Below are 18,346 nucleotides of genomic sequence, written 5' to 3'. Positions count from 1 at the left end.
ATGCTAGCTACCGCAAGATGCCACTACCATCGGTTGTTGTGGTCGACTTGGAGGGCACCAGTGTAATAATCCAGATATAGATATCAAACTTGAGACATTACGGGAGCGGCCCCAATGAGTCTGTGAGCAGTTCAGAAGCCTTAAGACTGGATCTGAAAAGTTTTGAACATGTATTGTGTGAGTTTCATAATAACAAGGTTGAGTTTTGATAATATTTTTTTAAGGTTTATTTCATAAATTGGCGAATCATGAATGATTATAAAATAAGATAAATAAACGTTCGTAAAATGACACACCATTCTTGTTATTACTAAACTGAACAGGTGTATTAGCTTAACACACAACAATAACACAAACTCACACTCACACTGACATATTGCAGGTATTGCTACAGACTGAAATTCTAAAATATATATATATATATATATATATATATATATATATATATATATATATATATATATATATATATATATATATATATATATATATATATATATATATATATATATATATATAATGCCATAATTTCTCCTCTATAGTTTAACTGTTAGTCAATAAAATGTGTATTTGTTTTCAGACTGAAATAGTCATATCATCTCAGTTGTCACATGGGAACATTTTGCATCCACTAAGCAGCAAACTGTATCCGACTCTCTAAAATGATCTGAAGGTCTCTTTTAATCATCCCATCAGTACAAAATGCATCGAAAAAACAATGAAAAATGGCATGTCAGCTGTAGCAGCACGATCACTAATTAAATAGTGTTTATGCCACCAGTCAGACTGCTGTGATCTCTTGTCTGTCCTGGAGGCTCGCTCTCCAAGTGGATCGATAACAGCAGTGATTGTATTGTGTTCGAGCACCGAAGCAGAGACGAGCCTCTTTTCAAACCAATTAGATGCTTTTTATCGACTGGTGGAGCAAATGTCCCGATGAAAAAAAAAAAAGCTCAGCGCGGCCATGCAGCCATCCTGTCCTCGTCGGTAATGCTTGTCGAAAACCGACTTCTATTTCGGGGGCTTCAGCTGGCTTTAGTGTCAGCTGTGACAGGGTCAGCCAACGTGGCTCTCCGCGTCGGTTTGCAGTCGAGGCACGGACGCGCTTCTGCTGGGACATCACTTTGTTTGAAGCTGGCGATTGTGGAGCCAGAGAGAGAAAGAACAAATTACTTAAAGCTTCGAGTCAGTGGAGGTGACTCTTCGTGAGCTAGAAGCAATAACTTGTCAAGAAAAGAGCTCAGTTTTAATCTAAAAAGTTGTGAGAGAAGCATCCAAACGCGCAAAACATCAAATCAACTGTGTCACCGTTTTTCGTGGAACTCCCTCCGTTTTCTGTCCTGCTTGTTATTTTCTGGCATTAAAAAAAGATGCAAAGTGGCTATTTTGTGAAGAGTCATAGCCTGCGGGCAGATTGGATTCAGTAATGGCTTCGTGCATTAGAAGCTCAAGGATTGGGAATGGATTAATTGATTTTTCTGTTGGGGGGTAATGGTGGTGATGTATTGTCCATTTACCCGTTTGGAAAAAACATTTGTGCAGGAATTAGATGGAATAGATGGTTTATTTTAAAACCGTTTCCTTGCCACAGCTTCCTCTTAGGCCAGCATGGTCTTACGACAGCCTGCTTAGGAGGACAAACGATGATTTTCAGTGCTGTCGGTTAGCTGTCCTTTCGGTGGTCGGGATGAGTGATCCGTGCCCTCGAGCCACCTGGCCTGAATTCAGAGTGCTTTTTCTTTTTAAACCAGAGGGACCGCCGCGGCTGCTCTCCGGATAGGCCAACGAGACAGCAGCATTTTAATGAGAAGGACGACGGGGGTTGGCAGAGACGGATGGATGGAACCACACAAGCACAAACACAAATCCACCTAGCTTACACCGATCTAGATGTATTCTGTTCACCCGTGTTGTGCTGATGTAAGCGTTCTCTCAACTAATGTACTCTCACGTTTTAGACCTGCTGAGCCTGAGGGAAGCAAAAAGTGGAGCCACGTTAGTCGCCATCACGTCTCTCTCAAGTCACACTGTTTGCGTTTTCAAAGCCCCTTGAAGCGGGGGGATAAATGTCTTACCAAGCTGTAGCAGAGGTGAATGTATTATTTATGTTGCGGGAGCCTCATCATCTATCTCAGCTACGTTTCAAAGACGAGATGATCCCTTTCAAGCATGTCCCACCTTAGCCAGGTTCGAGGATTCAAGTTCTTGTATTCAGTAGGGTTTGGTGCAGGGAAGGAAAACGTGGATCAGAGCTGCAACGAACTATAGTAGGAAGGATAAACGGTTACAGTATACACTGTGACTGTAGCGACTAGCTGCTGGTCGCAAGTAGCTCAGGTTTAGAAATGGAGCACGGTGGCCCAGTACTGCATCTTCAGATTAATTCAGATTGTGAATGGTCATATTTTTGTAAAAGAGGGTAAAAATAAACTGTTTCTTGACATTTTGTGAGTTTATTTAGTTGACAAGGCAGGCCGGGGCTAGCTTGTTAGCATGCTAACTTCAGTAGACATCTCTGCAACACAGCACAAAGACATATTTTAGCATCAGGACAACACTGTCGATTCTTCCCACTCTATTAGTAATGTTAGTTCATTTTTTGAAGGTTTTAAAATCAACTCTATAATCATCTTAAATGTTTCTTTTAATTAATTTCCAGAGAACGAAGTTGACGTATGCAGATGATTTGTTTTGTCTAAACCATAAGGTAACCCTCACAGCTGAGAGGCTTCAAGGAATGTCATAAAGGATTGATCAATTATCAAAAGGATTGCAGATAAACTTTATGTTGATCAAGTAATGGACCAATCTTTTCCTCTCTAACGTGGATTGAAACAAAACCCACAAAGTCACACAAGTCAGCCTGAATTCCAACATTGAAATGCCAGTTCCAGCCACAACTAGAGATTATTGTTTTTCCAAACAATTCATTGTTTGAGCTACTAAATAGTTTTTTTTCCAAACCCAAAGATAAACAGTGTAATATAAAGAGACCCAAATAAAACCTCGTCTGACAAAAGACTTGATTATTAAGTCTGCCAAACTAAAACCTCATGACCCAGAAGGTCTGTTTCACAGCAGACATTTTGTTCTGATAACGTAATTGGTTTCCTCACAACAAACATTTTGACAAGCCCCATTACTTTCAGTGTGAAAAAACAAAATAAATTGGTTCCTCTCTGTGTTTACTGTGATGGAAGTCATAAACTGCATCTAACATTTTGTAAAGTTTAATAAACGGAAAACTTTGGGTACAACAGGGCATAAATCGGACGGGCAGGAAAGACTGAGAGAATACACACGAGAAATGAAACATCTGCATTAAAACACATCTGCTCGACAGTAAAGAGCTGCGGAACAGAAGCCAAAGACTTTCAGATTCAGTCAGTTAGAGCTGTATTTCCCCTCTCACCGCCATTTATCAGTTCATCTCCAGTGGGACGGTAATGCAATGAGCCATGCACTGTGAAAGTGCTATCATCCATCCAGCTCTGCGCATAGTTTGAATCCTCAGCTGGGGAGGCAGCGGTCGGCGTGTTGCTGCTCAGAGATAATGGGGCTTTAAGTTGTCAGTTTAGTGTGAGGTATTAAAAGAGCAAAAGAGTGGCGTCATCCTGTCTTCTGCTCGATGTGAGCGCCAACGAGGGCCGTGTTTCACCGTCGTTACAACCCACACAACTCCTAGAGAATTCATGCACTCATGTACTTCTTAACTGGTCTTTCTTTCTTTTTAGTTTTTCTTTCTTTCTTTTTAGTTTTTCTTTCTTTCTTCTGTCTTTCTTTCCTTTTTTACTTTGTTTCTGTCTATCTGTCGTGTGGTCCATCTTTCTTTTTCTGTCCGTTCTGTCTGTTTTTCTGTATCTTCTTTCTTCTTTTCCTTCTACTCGCTGACAATCTGTAACAGTTCTGTTTTCTGTCTCTTTCAGTCCATCTTTTTTATTCCTCGTCTGTCCTTTCTGTTTGTTTTTCTGTATTTTGTTCCTTTCTTTCTTTCCCAGAATTCCTCTCGACAGGTTGCCGTAAACTCCCAACCAAACTGCTCACACGACACGCCTATCCACCCTGGCCCATAGCGTCACGTAAACCTATACAGCGTATCGTCGATTCACTCAGCGAATTATGATCAACATCGAGATTACTCAGCAGTTTTGTTTGACTGGCACTTACAGGCTCGTGCCCCCCCGCTCATCCTGTCCACCCCTTGTTTGCATCATGTTTGACCTACAGTCACACTCTCTTGTGTATGTGCGAGTGTGTACATGCGAGTGTGTGTGTGTAGAGGGTCAGCACCATAAGATTAACCTGCGGTTCATATTGAAGAGTCAGCCACATGTGAACTGAGCCGTCACATTTTGCTCCTGAGGCAGCAGCGTGGGGCATCGTGATACTTCAGCACATGAGGTTTAGATGCTGACCCGGCCTGTAAAAGTTACACCGCAAGCATTTTACGGCTCATTGTTCTACAGTCAATATGATGGAATCAGAGCTCTGACTGTCTGCTTTGTAATAACTGATTTGTTTTGATCGTCAGGTCATCAGATCGGCTAACAGGACTCTGCTAATGAATGACACTCAGTGTAGAAAATGGAGGCTTTCCTTTTACACGTCCAGGTGTTTTGATTTTTTTCTTCTTCTTCTTCCCTGCAGCCATCAGTCACCTATCGACGCTGTAGTATCCTACCCCTCCATCTCATATCCCTGACCACTCTGCACTTCTGACATTGATTTATCGCTCTATTCTCCCTTATCCATTACCCTCCACACTGTCCCAAAGGAGGTACAGTGTTGTAACCAAAGACAGATTTTGCCATCATTCACACACATTCGCTGTCAGTCCCCTCCCCCACACACTTGCATCTCATTTAACTGGTTATCGATGTGGCCCCCCCGTTACTCCAGTCAGTAGGTTGGGTCCCAGGGAAGAGTTTGAAGACCTCACTCAAGAGTAACTGACCTTTTTTTCTGCAATGGCGGCATTACTTGCGATCAATACTGATCCTGCAGCATCGGCTCTTGTCATGGAGGGTTCGTCCGAGCTAGATGTAACCTTGCAGCCAAACAGTCTGTCATTATGTTGTAACATGTTTGGCAGGAAATTGATCGCTTGATGTTTTAGAAATGGACATTCGTAACACATTGTGTGTTTCGTTCCGTAGGGGAGCAATGTAATGGAGGATCAGGACCTGAGAGAGATCGGCATCACAGACCCGAGCCACAGAAAGAAGATCCTGCATGCAGCGAGATCGTTACCCAAGGTGACAAATCATTGATGGCTTACTTCAGTTATCTCAGCTCAGTACGACATGATCTACCGTCTTGCAGTGCATCTGATCTTAGATCACAGTGGAATTATTCATTTGGCCCATGGAAAGTTGGGTGAAGTTTCATAGTCAGTCACACATTTTCTGGAGCTTCACACCAAAACAGTGTTGCACCATTCCTCTAAACAACTGGTGCAAACTGTTAAAATGTTAAACAACAACAGAGGAATAAATATAAAATGGCTCTATACAGCTTGTCTTTTATAAAAACTGAATCTTCACTGTAGCTGCTAAGCTAAGCTTGAGCTTGAGTACACAAGTTCCCATCTACTTCAGTTTTTGAGCAGAACGCTGCAATGCTGTTTGGCTGCAAAGCTCCAGAAATGTTTTGTGAAGTACCAAACCTTACGCGACTCTCCATTTGTATCGGGGTGAGAAGAGAATGACGAGGGAACTTACCCTTCAATCATAATTGTCTAGTTGTAGTCGTGCGTCATGTTTTTATTTGTTGTCCATCAAAAAGTTGTTTCCCCTCCAAACCTTTGAGAAAGTGTCATTGATAGAACTTTGTGTTCTTCAGGCCTAAAAAAACTACGATTGTCTAACGCTTCACAACCAAAACATCAGATAAGATAAAAGTCCAGTGTATGAATACATATATATGTGTTTTTTCCTCTCCCATTAATCTTTTTATGGCCCCTCAGATTTATCTTACACCTAGTTCAATCCAGGGAGGGAGCAGGATAAGATCTCACCGTATATAAAGTGTTTATTTGTTCACTTTAAATGTCTGCCTGGACTCTCTGACATTCATGATGGCTGTTTAAGATGGTCTAAACAAGCTCCATCTCACCCAGCTGCAGCAACAAAATGCTATTTACACATTGCATCTACCGTATATCGTGTTAACAGTCTAATAATGCGGTATATTATAACATATCTTTCAACAGAATACGTACTTTTACTTTTGATATAAATAAAGGTATTAATACTTCTATTCTTTTACTTGAGACAGACTTTGATTGCTGGACATTTACTCATAATGGAGTTTTTCCTCATTGTTGTATTGCTACTTTAGCTTCAGAAGTACTCTTCATGTCATGTACAAATCACACATCAAGGGGTCATTTTATCAAGTTCCTTCAAAAAGTCAGACAGTTAAAATCGATCTAAAAAGCAGCTGATTGTACCCGTCGACGAAGCATCAGTGAGTGATCTAGTCTACTCCTACAGGTGAAGGCGCTGGGCTGTGACGGCAGCAGCTCCCTGTCCTCTTGGCTGGAGAATCTGGGCCTGCACGAGTACCTGCACAACTTCCTGGCCAGCGGCTACCGCTCTCTAGACTGTGTCAAAAACCTGTGGGAACTGGAGATTGTCAACGTGAGTCACAGTGACGCACAGGGACTATGAGGAGTATCAGAGGGTGAAATTAGTTTCACAGTGTGTTGAATAAAATCCAGGATAAGGGACAGGTCTGACACTTTACTCCAGTTTTCAGTTTGAGGAGGCAGCAACTCAAACTCTGAGGGTAAATACACAGAGCAGGCGAAGCCGTTTCCAATACTTGAATTAGTTAATGGTTACAGGGACACGAAACCAATTAGGTTATTAATATGGCAAACTTGTGAAACAAAACAACGGGGGGGAAAGTGGTAAGAGTAATTCTAAAGTAACAAATTTAGGGTCTCATTTGAGGTTAGAGGCTTGAAGACTTAAGGGAAAGTTGTGATGACAAGTTAAGTAGCAGTGTCTGACATTTCTTGGTCCGCCTCCAACTTTCCAGCCCTTCTGCTTCCTCGAGTGCTGCTCCACATGTTCACCAGACACTTTCCTCCTTCCTGCAGGTGCTGAAGATCTCCCTGCTCGGTCACAGGAAACGCATCATTGCTTCCTTAGCAGAGAGGCCCTATGAGGAGCCTCCAGTCAAGCCTCCTCGTTTGTCTCAGATCAGGGTGAGTACCCGCAGTCTGCTGCGCTGTCCTCACACAACCAAAACAACCAAAAAATCAATTTGACTCCTCAGCTTTTGACATTTATTTAAGTTCAGTGCCTGACCCAGGGGTAAAATCATGAATTCCTTATCAAGCAACATGGCACGTATCCAGTTTTTGACACTTTTTTTTGGATCATGTCAAAGTTCCAGTCCTTGATTGAAATGTCAGTCATATGTGTACGATTGGACAATAACGCTGCTGTCGTGAAAGATCTAAACAGGGGAGAACTAACCGTGTCCCAACCTGTCTTTCCAGTGCCAAGACCTGCCTGGATCCCAGACCTCGTCCCCCCTCAGTCAGATGGAATCCTACACAGGACGCTCAATGGACCCTCTGCTGCCCGTTGGCGAGCCAGGGAGGAAAAAAGTGCCAGACGCCGAGTATGACGTTACCCAAAGATATCGGAGTGAACGACACAGATCACACGTATGTTTTGTTTGATCTAAATCACTCCTTCCAGTGGTGTACTATATGATGGAGTGATTATAGTGGGGCTCTGCTAATCTTTGAATGTGTTTTATACCAAGGATTTATACCAAGATCGGCATCGAGAGCCCCGTCTGACCCTGCGGCCGCCTAGTCTGGCAGCACCGTACGCCCCGGTCCAGAACTGGCATCATCAGCCTGAGAAACTCATCTTTGAATCCTGCGCCTATGAAGCCAGTGTATGTTTACGCCTTTCTCCTCTTCTACAAGATGCATTTTTCATTGATCATATGCACGAACATCTCTCCTGTTTCCTTGCAGTATCTTGGATCCATGCTTATTAAGGATCTACGGGGTACCGAATCCACGCAGGATGCCTGTGCCAAAATGCGGGTATGTTCACAACAAAACATTTCATGTGAATACAAAAAAATAAATGCTTAATTTGAGAGGATACAGATTAAAAAACAAGCCTGCCAGTGCAATAAAAAAAATGCTGTTATTTAGATCAATTTGATTATTATTATTCATTGGGGTAATTAAAGTTTCGTTGCAACTCAATTTTAGCACAATCTCAGAAGAAACATCTTGAAAATATGATCAGCATCTGTTCAAACTGGGATGTGAACCCACAACCTTTGAGTTGGGAGTCTTGAGGGTTTTTTTTTTTTTGTCCAGACAAAAACATCTCCTCAGCTACATAAAGGACATAAATGGACTTTTTAATGAAAGACTGAAACATGAAATTCACAAGAAATTTGCTGACCAGAGCTCAAAATGTGATGTTTTTGTTTTGACAGTGCCAAAAATAAGTCTTGTAATAAGTCTTCAGACATGCCTCCTGTATCTAGTTAAAAATAACTCAAATAAAGACAAAATTGCTCATTAAGACGAGGCAAGTGAGATTTATTTAAAAGAAGTCAAAGGTTTTTCCTTTGAAAACACTAAATAAACCATTTGTACCTAAAACAAGAGCAACTACATTATAGTCTCTTCTCCAGTCTCAGGGGTCAGTCTCAGGACAAAATACACATAAATTGTAAAGAAAAGGTAAATCAACTTAACATCTTTTCTGCCTGTGTCCTATTTTCCTCCAGAGGTCGACAGAACAAATGCGAAAAGTCCCCACCATCGTCCTCTCGATCACCTACAAGGGTGTGAAGTTCATCGATGCGGCCAATAAGGTGAGTCGCCGCGTGAACACACTGCTTTTAAACCTGTCTGTCTTTAGAGTCGGGCTTTAAACCCAACGGAATCCTGCGCAGATAAGTTTCCTTTTTGTAACATTCTGAGGTCACGTGCACGAAAGTGTTGCTGTCAAACATCACGCTGCTTCTTTTGATCGTAAATGTCATGCCTGCAAGTTTGTGTCAGCTCAGCTCGTGTTTGTGTTTCCTGACGGAGAGGCAGTCGGCTCGCATTGACATTTATTTGACATTAATAAAAAACGACTGAAAGGTTGCCTTAAAAGCGCAGACCGGTATTACTTTGGCTGTGAAACATGATTTATGCCTTCGTGTTTCATCCTTACTGGCTGTTTCTTGTCATTTTATTTGATGGTATAATCACGTGGTAAACTATATATATATATATATATATATATATATATATATATATATATATATATATATATATATATATATATATATATATATATATATATATATATATATATATATATATATATATATATATATATAAAATGTTCAGTTTACCACGTGATTATACCATCAAATAAAACTGAAAGCATCTCATGCTTTCTCTCTTCCTGGTGCAGAACATCATCGCGGAGCACGAGATCCGTAACATCTCGTGTGCAGCCCAGGACCCGGAGGACCTGTGCACGTTTGCCTACATCACCAAGGACCTGCAGACCAGCCACCACTACTGCCACGTGTTCAGCACAGTAGACGTGGTAAGGACACACTCACTGTTAAACTGAAACGCGGGTTTTTCTATTTCGGGTGACTGTCGACTTACTCTGACTTTAAATGAGCATTAGCTGGTTTTTAATATAAAAGCGATGATGCCTATATCCAATAAGATAGATATCTTTACAACGTTCACTTTTGCTGTCCAAGTGACATCCTTACATGTTTCAAAATTAAGGTTTTTACTATGTTATTTTAGATGGGTTACAGACAGCTACAGACATCTTAAGAACGTCTTGTGGTTTTTATGAAGGCTAGATTTTACATCATGCAGTAAAGCTACAGGATTTGAACCCTGAGGAACTACCTTTGTCAGGTTAGGCCAGTGTTCTAAAGTTTGATGACTAAACGTGGTATGTCCTAAAGCTGCTGAACAGCTCACGTCCTCATACTGGCTACAGAGGTTGAGGCTCAGGGTTCAAATCCAACCTGTAGCTTTTGCTGCATGAAGTAACATCTGGCCGTGATCAAATGGAACGTTTGAAAATATTTCTAAAAAAGACGTCAGAGAAACTTTCGTGCTGGCTCTCCACTGGACATCTTTTTAACGTCTTTGAACATGTCGTGGCTCAATAGGACATTCTGATACTGAAGGAGAGTTTCTTGTGTTGGAAACTTTCCTCACTTGTAAATTTAAATGCCTTCCACTATCCCTGAGGAGATGTGACAGCCACTGTTATCGCCAGACTGCCCTATCTCCTCAAGGTGTCACGCTTCAGTTGGAGCTGATTGCCTCCTCGTAGACGCAGTGCTACTCCGACTATGATAACTAGCCCTCCATTACCCACTCTGTCCCCCTTGAGATTTCGATGATTACCCAGCTAATCTGCCTCATAATGCAGCCGGGGTCATTTCAGACTAGAGTCAGCCTCGCAAAGCTCGGTTTCCTCTGGGTTGCTCCGTCTCTCTGATGTCCTCTGTGGGGCTGAAACAAGGGAATACCCCACAGCTGAAAGTGCTAGAGCGGTCTGATTTAAAAAAAAAAAAAAAAGGCTACAGTAGTCGCTGGCAGTGTTTTGCCTGTAATGACCACACTGCTGCTATCAGCCTCCACCAGGCACCAAGAGGGAGCACGGAGCCGATCGTGTCTGTCAGGCGAGCGAGTAAACAGACGTTGTGTTTGTCTCGGGGCAGAGTCTTCATCAAAGGATATGCTGATGATTTCAGAGCTGCGTGTTCCCGCCGTGAGATTGCTTTTTCCAGCCTCCCCCAGGCATGTAGTGTGAAGCTTGGATCCCCTGTCTTTAGTCGGAGGCGCTTGTTCACATTTGGGAAGCTGTTGGGGTGTTACAATAGAGCGAGCTTTAATGCTAAGCTACAGCGGATGTATCCAGTGCAGGTACTGAGGGGAGCTGCTTGCTGCTGCTGCAGAACACTCCCAGGATTAGTGCCACTGCTCCTCCTTATGCAACTTTGTTCTGAAGAAGTTTTAGAGGGAGGAAAAACTTTATTCTGTTATTTTTTTTGCTGGCTCATTACAAACTTGAGTATCGTGTTGTCCTGACCAGCGTACTGAATCCTGCTCTGCCTCTTTTACCGTGCAGAACCTGACCTATGAGATTATCCTGACGCTCGGCCAGGCGTTCGAGGTAGCCTATCAGCTGGCTCTGCAGGCCCAGAGGACCAAACAGCACCAGAATCTCCCAGCAGGACCCGGTTCAGAGGTCATCGAGACCAAGTCCAGCCGACCTGTACCCAAACCACGTGGCAGTGTACGCAAGTCAGCGGTGAGCTGGATATACCAAATGCTGCACCATGTACAGCACACACACACAAATACATGAATATTTTATGGATTAGGTCATTGGGTTTGTATCTATACAGGCAAAAAGGTTCTTTATCTATGCAGCATTATTCAGACAGATAGCAATTCAAAGTGCTTTACAGGAGCACTGAAGTACATTAATGCATTTAAAAGACAGGAAAAACAAAAGGAATCAATTAAATAGTTTTTGCAGTGCAAGTACTGCATGAGATGACAGAGACAGGTGTGTGCCGGAGTTCTTAAACAACAGGGATTTAGATTTGTGGCCTGGCATTCTGATTGAACCTGCTTATCAACACCGTCAGCAGTGGTGGATGTGACGCATGGCTCATGAAACCCTCATCGCCACAATCTATAGTTAACATTCAGGCTCGTTGTTATGATCAAATCTGAACACATGGACATGATACATATATTAATAGACTTTGAGGGATTTATACTTCCTGAAGACATCACATCATTATGTGTCATGTCAATCCATAATAAGTGTCTGTAAACCCGTTTTAGAAATCAGTGAGAAAGCCGCTCTTTATTACTCCAGTCCACGTGTACATTGTAAACAGGAACTGGTAACAGCAAACTGGGCGTTCTTTTAATGGTGCCAGTTCACCAAAATGTGAACAAATATAGGATAAAGGACGTTTGAGCCCACCCTGATGTAAGCCTTGTATTGAAACCCGCGGTTACACCATAAAGTCTTGTAGAATTTTGGAACTTTGTCCTGAACATGTTCCAGAACACGTGGACCAGGACCATTTTTTTCAGAAACCCTGAAAGTTTTGAGATGTGCCGCCAGGAAAACCCAACTTTCTGACAAATTAAAGCATATTATACTTTACTGAGTCATCCTGACACCTCAAACTCAAACCCCTCAGAAGACATTAGGCAAGTCTGAGAACGTTTGTATCAGTCTGCAGCCCCTCACATCATTATGAATACACTGAGCCGATGTTTGTCTGGCCATTAGCATTAAACCATTAAGAAGAGAGACTGCGCTGAATGTAAATGAGGTAACGACACCTCAGGGACGAGTCACACTTCTCCGACTGCAGCTTAATGATCTTGGCAAACTCCTAAGAATGTGATGTTTGCTGTCACTCCTTCTGTCTGCCTGTGTCGCCCTCACCTCTGTTTTTTTTATATACGCTTTTTATTTAATCAACTGCGCTTTTTCCAGAAACACCTTGCCTCACATTGCTGCGCTCGTGAACTGCTCTCTCAACTCCTCCTCCTGTCTCCTGTTCTCTCCTGTGCTCTTTCCCTTTATTTTCCTCTTCTTCTTCTCTCCTCCTGGTGGCGTGCGTCTCTCCCAGGACTCTCCTCCTCTCGACAGTCGTTGCTGTTACACCTGCACCACCCACCGTCCCTCCTTCCTACCGCTGCACTCTGCCAGCCCTGCTGCCCAGGTGCTGCCTTCACATCCTCTTCTCATCCCGTGCCCCGTCTCCACCCTCTCACACTTTCGCTACTTTGGCTGCTTCTTGTATGTGTTTGCCCTGAAAATCCCCCAAATCCTCCATTTGTGTCTTTTAACCGTCTGTTTCTTTTGTGGATTTATATTGCTGTTGCTGTGTGTTTTACTGTGGTTTGTGGAAAAACATACATGAGCAACACTTTCCTTTTGAATAGCCACATGTTGAAGGAGGAATGCTTTGAATGTTGCGCTTGTCTCGGGTGCCCTCTAGTGGCAGTTTTGTAGCATCACAAGCAAGGTTTAAATTCACAGTAGGAGCTTTTTTTGGACGTTTCATATTCAAAGTTGAGCTAGAAAATTCATCATTTTAATTCTAATTTTAATTCTTTAGGCTCAACTTTTAAGATGAAAAACAAACTAAATGAATGATTTGGTGACAATTCACTTCAGGTCCTCTTGTTTTTTAACTATGTTATTTTGTGAATAATACCAACACAGACTTGAACTCCTAAAGCATTATGAGTAAATTTTAGCTGATTGTCGACGGCAAGAAGAACATTTTTTGATTGATGGTCACCCGGATGTATTATATAAGACTGTACTAATTAGCCAACCTGGGCTGATCTGCATGTTTCACCAGTCACATGAGTGGATTGTGATGCTCCTCTGCGTCGGTGATTCAGTCCGACTGTTACTGACAGAACCTGTATTTTAAGCGAGTTTAATCACCTGACATCCACTGCTGTTGCGAAGCCAGGACTTTGACGCCCTCTTTTCCTTGTGTTTTCAGGGGGATCTTGTGGAACAGGAGGGGGACTCTCAGTCCCAGAGCAGCGCCACGTGGCTCGTGGACCCCAAGGAATCCAAGCGCACTATCAGCACTAAGTATGAGACCACCATATTCTGATTTGGAACCCCTCTTCCTCCTGAACCTCTGACCTCTGGGCCTGGTCTCACTCCCTCCTTCCTTCCCCTTCCTTCTGTGTGCCTTTCACTGTGACTCTTGCCCCTCTGGGCCGGACCCCTGCCTCCCCCTCCGTCACCCCCTTCTCCAGCCACCGCCTGTGTCCTCCATCTGAAAGCATCACAACCTGCGACCACAAGTCCTCCACTTCTCCGCGCTTTAGTCATTATTAGTGCAGCCCTTTCACTTCATAAGCCCCCTTCCAGCTGGTATGACTCGCCTTCACTCTTATTCCTCTCTGTTTACCTTGTATGCTTCCCGAACCCTGTGTGCAACACTTCCCTTCTTCCCCCCACCCCGTCAACATCCCACTATTGACTCTCGGTGATAAGCTGTTTTTTTTCTTTTCTTGGTGCTTTTCCCGCTCTGTTAGGCGACGGCCACTCTGAGGCTTTTTTTTCCGCTCTGATCTTTCGACTCCCGACTTCTCCGAGCGCTGAGAAAAATCTGACTCGCCGAGAGCCAAGGGCGACCTCTCTGCACACATCCTGTACCTGGATGGACGTGTTTCCGAGGAAACCGAGAGACTGCTTCTTGTAATCCCGCGCTCGACTTTGAGACTCGGAGGTCGTGGTTGTTAGGGGGGGATATTTTTCACTGTCAGCAGTCTGTTCAAAGCCAAAGGAGGCTAACATCCTAGCACTGTGATAAGGTCCTTTTTTGGAGCTAATGAAGTAAGCATTTCTGGGGATTTTCTAGTAGGGGTAGGGGGAACAGGATAGGGCTAATAGGCTCATATGGACCCACGTGAAAATAGACAGTCCAAGCCTTCTTAAGACTGACACGCCCTCCTCTGTCTGTCAATCAGAGCGGCGGGATTAAAACCTGATGCGTTCCAGAGTGAAATAACTATAACTAAGCACTTTTTACCAAATCTCCCAAGTGTGTCAGAATAAATGTCCTCTGTCCTGTCTTCGTCTTCTTCTTCTTCTTCTTCTTTTTTTCTCACAACAAATGCCTTTTCAACCTGTCAGCATTGCCTTTTGTTTTGCCAATCACGGCAGGTTAATGTTTCACGTTTGCCAGTGAAAAGAGTTAATCATTGTAAGGAGTGAATCTATCACCATTGCACTTGTTGTTTTGACTTTATTTTAACTTCGCTGTTTTGTGTGTGCCTGTGTGTGTGTTTGTCTGTGTGTCCCCCCCCCCTTCCCCCTGTAGCTGAACACTGTGGCCTCTCCCAGCCAGTAAGAACGGACAGGAACGAGCCCTGTTGCTCGGTGTCTAGGATGTTTTTGTTGAGGGGGGGGCAGTGAAAAAAAAAAGCGACCCAGTTCCCATACAGCGAGATCACGACACCAGACTGATCTTGCCCCGCCCGAAGGCGTACGCCGCGCTGTCCATCGGCTTCATCTGACCTCGACCCTTCATCAGAAACATCTAAATTCCTGTCCGTCAGAAAGCGATGTCCTGCTCAGGTGCGTCTGTAATGATTCATGCATTTCCTGAGAAAAGAACGGTATGCCTCCCCCCCACTCATAAAGAGTTACTCTCTCAGGAAATGTGCTTGGACCGCTTCAACGCAGAAGTGGTTGTTAAAGAGGAAGTGGCTGAGCTAGGGAACATCTCTTTGTTTTGTTATGATACTAAGGTACATCACATCAGACAGAGACCTCACACTGTAGGTACACACTCCTTACCTGGATTACTCGTCCTGTGGCGTCTCTCCGTGACCTTCCACAACATACTGTACATGTAGAACTGTGATAACTGATGATGTAATCTTGCACGGGAGGAATTCTCTAACCAAACTCAAAAGGGCAGAGAACTGACACTACAAAAACTGTTTTGTAATAATAATAATAATTATGATGATAATAATATAACAGGGGGTGGCTTTTATTAGATTTTTTGTATGTTTTAATTGTTTTATCGGGCAGTTCCGTGTCCGAATGCTGGAACTGGATCAGGTGTGGTTCACTGCAGTTGTCTCTCTCCCTCCCTGCCTCCTTTTGTTCAGTTAATCTAGGCAAGTTTATTCACCGAACCTGCACAGCATGTTTTCTCCAAGCTAACTCCCGGTATGTCGACTGTTAATGGTACGTGTTGGTCAGCCGATGTGTATATGGGTTACATAGTCAGGTGGTTTTGATTTAACTGTTGTCTGTGTGGTACGTTGTCAGGCCAGTACGATAATAACTCGACGGTACACTGTCTTCAGCGCGCTGGTGTCGGCACCCTCAGCCATCAGCCTGGTCCCGTTCTGCTTTTGCACATTGCTAAAAGGATCAGGGGAGATATTTCGGGACAAATCTGATGACAACAATGATGAGAATGATATTGTACATGATTCTAGCGGTCTGTATTTTGATACTTGAATGATTTTTGCTTTTATAGATATCTATAAATATATATATGTATATGTATGTATGTACGTATGTAATTTTTTTGACGTTTGTCAAAAGAGAGAAAAGGACTATGTCTTATAAAGTTAAACATATCGTGAATAAATACCCTGTGATTTAAGAAAAAAAAAAAAGGCTGAGAAAACAATGACTCAGAAGAGGGACCTCACTTCAGAAAAAAAAAAAAAAGATTGTAAATAATCTTGGGCTTCCAGTCTTTTTTATGATTATTTTTCATAATTGTACAACTAATAAATGGCGCGATTAGAAAACACTGTCTCTGTGGAGTCTTTTTTTTTGTCCATTCACTGAAGTTTTTGCCTTTTTTTCTATGGGGGAGATTTCTGCTTTGAAAAAAGGTGTCAATAAAATCTTTTCAGACAATTTGGGATCCCTGGACTTCCAGAAATACTTGGATTATGCTGGGCAGGCTGTATGGAGCCATATCATGTATGTAACATATTCAGTGACCATGAAAACCTCTCAATAAATATATACAGTAGTATTACCCCACGTATAAAGTGGGAGATTACTGAGCTGCAGTATGATGAGGTTGTAATCCCCCCAAAGGGTGAGGCGAAACTGCAGAAAATTTTGCCCCCTCCAAATAAAACTTGTGGCTTGCAAGACGCCCTTGATTCCACCGCAGGTCAGCTGATGCAACGCTGTGTACTGATGCCCTCAGAGTGTCCCTCTTTGTCAGATGGCAGACAAGATTGATGGAGGAGCCTGGAGGAAATGTTGTTTGGTCTCCGCCCTCCGCGTCCACTTCATAAACCTTCCTCTGCTGAGAGACGGACAGCAGCAGCTCGGGGGCGAGTGCAGGTGGAGCACAGAAGAGGAGATAAAAGCTGAGAGGAAAATACCATCACAGCTAAACGACAAGGAACTGCAAAAGCAATTTCATTTGGACAAACGTGTTTCTACAGTGTATTTCTTTCCAGTGTGACAGATTTTCTTCGACCACCTCATCTGTCATGACCTTTAATACTGCGGTGACTTAAAAAACTTCACACATCTAAAACCTGACGTTAAATAAAACAAGTAACTTCTGTTTCCTGTGGATTTGACATTTTTCATTTTACAAACCGTTATTAGATAAAGTATTGTACATTTTTCACATTGCCCCAACACCTGGTTATGACGTCAGTGTAATTAATCAAGAGAAGATAATTCTAGTTAGACTTTAAATGCAAGCTGCTGTGAAATATGTCAACAGTATAAACTCATTCAACATTTTCAGATTTGTGAGTGTGTAGATAGATGTCTTTGTGTTTTCTTTTTTTCTTTGAGAGCCAAATGTCACCTTTGGATTTATCATTTTTGGTGTCTGTCCTCATGTTATACTCTGCAAAAACTGATATAATCACACTGCAGCACATAGTTAACACTGTAGTTGAGTAAATATCTGTGTTATCTGTTTCTCATCCATTTGATTCCTCTTATTTTGTTCAGCCTTCTCGTAGTAATGCAGTAATAGTGCTGACAGCCATAGAGGATCGGTTCACTGCCGTGACACAGTTTTGGTTTTCAAAAGCAGGAAGTTGTCGATAAACTGCTGTTATACTTTGAAGACTTTCCCACAAATCTAAAACCTCTCATTGCTTTAGGTTTAAAAAATATCACACTGATGGTGGTAAAGACGAACATCTGATCGTCCCTTCAAATGCACTAAAGCTGCATCATATCTTTGCTGGCATCCAAAAAATGTACCTAATGTGACGTCTTTTACTAACATGAAAACATCAACAGATCCACAGATCAGACAACAGTGATTTCTGGGCCAGATGGGGATATGGATTTATGCTTCAGCTCATTTTCATAGATTTAAAATAGACGTCACAGACGTGCACCTCTGTTCCTGGAAAACAGGTCAGCCGGCTGATATCTGCAGATAGACCTCCTTTGTTCCCGACTCCAACATTCACAAACTGACACCGGCTCCTCGCAGCATCCAGCCCGTAAACACAGAGCAAATGAGTCAAACAAGCAATATGGGAGTCAAAGCAAGTTTATCCGTATCACACGGCTCAGCCACAAGGCAACTCTAAGTGCTTTGCAGGTGCATAAAAATGACATATGTTGCATTTAAAGGACATTAAAAACAAGTGGGGAGACATCAAGAAACATAAAAATTGCAGAATAAGCTAAAATAGGACGAGGCAAGACAATAAAAGTCACAGTGCAGCTCAAGTTACTGATCAAAGCTTTGAAACTACTTCAGTAAAATGCGGTGGCAAACAAAC

At 42.7% G+C, this 18,346-nt stretch overlaps 1 protein-coding gene across 7 annotated transcripts in view; it reads left to right on the top strand.

The window, feature by feature from the left end:
* LOC119022246 (ankyrin repeat and SAM domain-containing protein 1A-like) overlaps positions 1-16,374 on the top strand; it is a 71,722-nt gene extending 55,348 nt beyond the window's left edge. For 6 of the 7 annotated variants that reach the window (XM_037102914.1, XM_037102912.1, XM_037102911.1 and 3 more), the window contains 10 exons: positions 5,157-5,255; positions 6,495-6,641; positions 7,106-7,213; positions 7,511-7,681; positions 7,783-7,920; positions 8,003-8,074; positions 8,779-8,865; positions 9,459-9,596; positions 11,157-11,339; positions 13,582-16,374. In XM_037102914.1, the coding sequence (XP_036958809.1) occupies positions 5,157-5,255; positions 6,495-6,641; positions 7,106-7,213; positions 7,511-7,681; positions 7,783-7,920; positions 8,003-8,074; positions 8,779-8,865; positions 9,459-9,596; positions 11,157-11,339; positions 13,582-13,698 (1,260 nt within the window). In that variant the 3' untranslated portion in view covers positions 13,699-16,374. The remainder of the gene's footprint in view (positions 1-5,156; positions 5,256-6,494; positions 6,642-7,105; positions 7,214-7,510; positions 7,682-7,782; positions 7,921-8,002; positions 8,075-8,778; positions 8,866-9,458; positions 9,597-11,156; positions 11,340-13,581) is intronic. The other variant, XM_037102909.1, reaches the window with a different exon arrangement.
* Positions 16,375-18,346: the final 1,972 nt, after the last annotated feature.

The sequence above is a fragment of the Acanthopagrus latus genome, chromosome 7 (genome assembly GCF_904848185.1).
Source record: "Acanthopagrus latus isolate v.2019 chromosome 7, fAcaLat1.1, whole genome shotgun sequence".
NCBI classification, from domain to species: Eukaryota; Metazoa; Chordata; class Actinopteri; order Spariformes; family Sparidae; genus Acanthopagrus; species Acanthopagrus latus.
This window is presented reverse-complemented; position numbering and strand designations above follow the sequence as displayed.